General features: G+C 38.4%; 1 protein-coding gene across 1 annotated transcript; it reads right to left on the bottom strand.

Moving 5' to 3' along the window:
- Window positions 1–338: 338 nt before the first annotated feature.
- LOC142180041 (secreted RxLR effector protein 161-like) lies at window positions 339–830 on the bottom strand. Its single transcript, XM_075250961.1, has 2 exons — window positions 704–830; window positions 339–493 (listed from the first exon to the last, which is right to left on the bottom strand). Exons 1-2 carry the CDS (start codon window positions 828–830, stop codon window positions 339–341), a joined length of 282 nt encoding a protein of 93 aa, XP_075107062.1.
- Window positions 831–1,074: the final 244 nt, after the last annotated feature.

Genomic DNA, 1,074 nt, shown 5'->3' with positions numbered 1-1,074 from the left:
TTCGACTTTTTCAATTTTCTCTCATTGATAAATTTTGATTGTGTCTTCAACTTCAATCTTCAAAGTTCAACAATGTTGATCAAGTTCAAACAATGTTGAAACTTCATCCCGGTCACTACTTTTGTTAGCATATCGGTAGGGTTGTCTGTAGTCCTAATTTTCTACACCATGACTCCACCTTCTTCTATAATATCTCGTATAAAGTGATATCGAACATCAATGTGCTTCATCCTTGCATGATAAACTTGGTTCTTTGCTAATTGGATAGCACTCTGACTATCACAAAATAGTGTTATGCTGTCTTGACCAATACCAAGCTCTCTAAGCAACCCTTGAAGCTAAATTGCCTCCTTTACAGCCTCTGTAATTTCCATGAACTCTGCCTCAGTAGTAGACAAAGCAACCGTTGACTGCAAAGTAGACTTCCAACTAACTGGTGCATTTGCAAAAGTGAAAACATAACCAGTAGTTGATCTACGCTTGTCCAAATCACCTGCATAATCCGAGTCACATTATCCAATCAGATACTGACTATCTTCCTGCTCAAAAATCAATCCAACATCTACAGTATTACGAATATACCGTAGAATCCATTACACAGCTTGCCAATGCTCCTTTCCTGGATCATGCATATACCTGCTTACAACTCCGATAGCATGTGAAATATTAGGTCTTGTGCAAACCATTGCATACATCAAGCTACCAACGGCATTCGCATATGGCACTCTTGACATATACTCTCGTTCAACTTCATTCTTCGGCGACATAGCAGCACTAAGCTTAAAGTGAGGAGCAAGAGGAGTGCTAACCGACTTCGTGTTCTCATTCATGCCAAATCGATCTATTACTCTCTTCAATTATTCTTTCTGAGATAGATAGAGTTTCTTTGAATGTCTATCTCTTTTTATCTCCATGCCAAGAATTTTCTTCGTCTCACCCAAATCCTTCATCTCAAACTCCTTTCTTAGTTGAATCTTCAACTTCTCAATTTTCTCTTGACTTTTGGAAGCTATCAATATATCGTCAACGTATAGGAGAAGATATATGAAGGATCGGTCTTCAAGCTTGCGCAAA

Source organism: Nicotiana tabacum, chromosome 4 (genome assembly GCF_000715075.1).
Source record: "Nicotiana tabacum cultivar K326 chromosome 4, ASM71507v2, whole genome shotgun sequence".
NCBI lineage: Eukaryota > Viridiplantae > Streptophyta > Magnoliopsida > Solanales > Solanaceae > Nicotiana > Nicotiana tabacum.
Note: the sequence above shows the minus strand (reverse complement) of the source record. Positions and strands in the feature narration are given on the sequence as shown.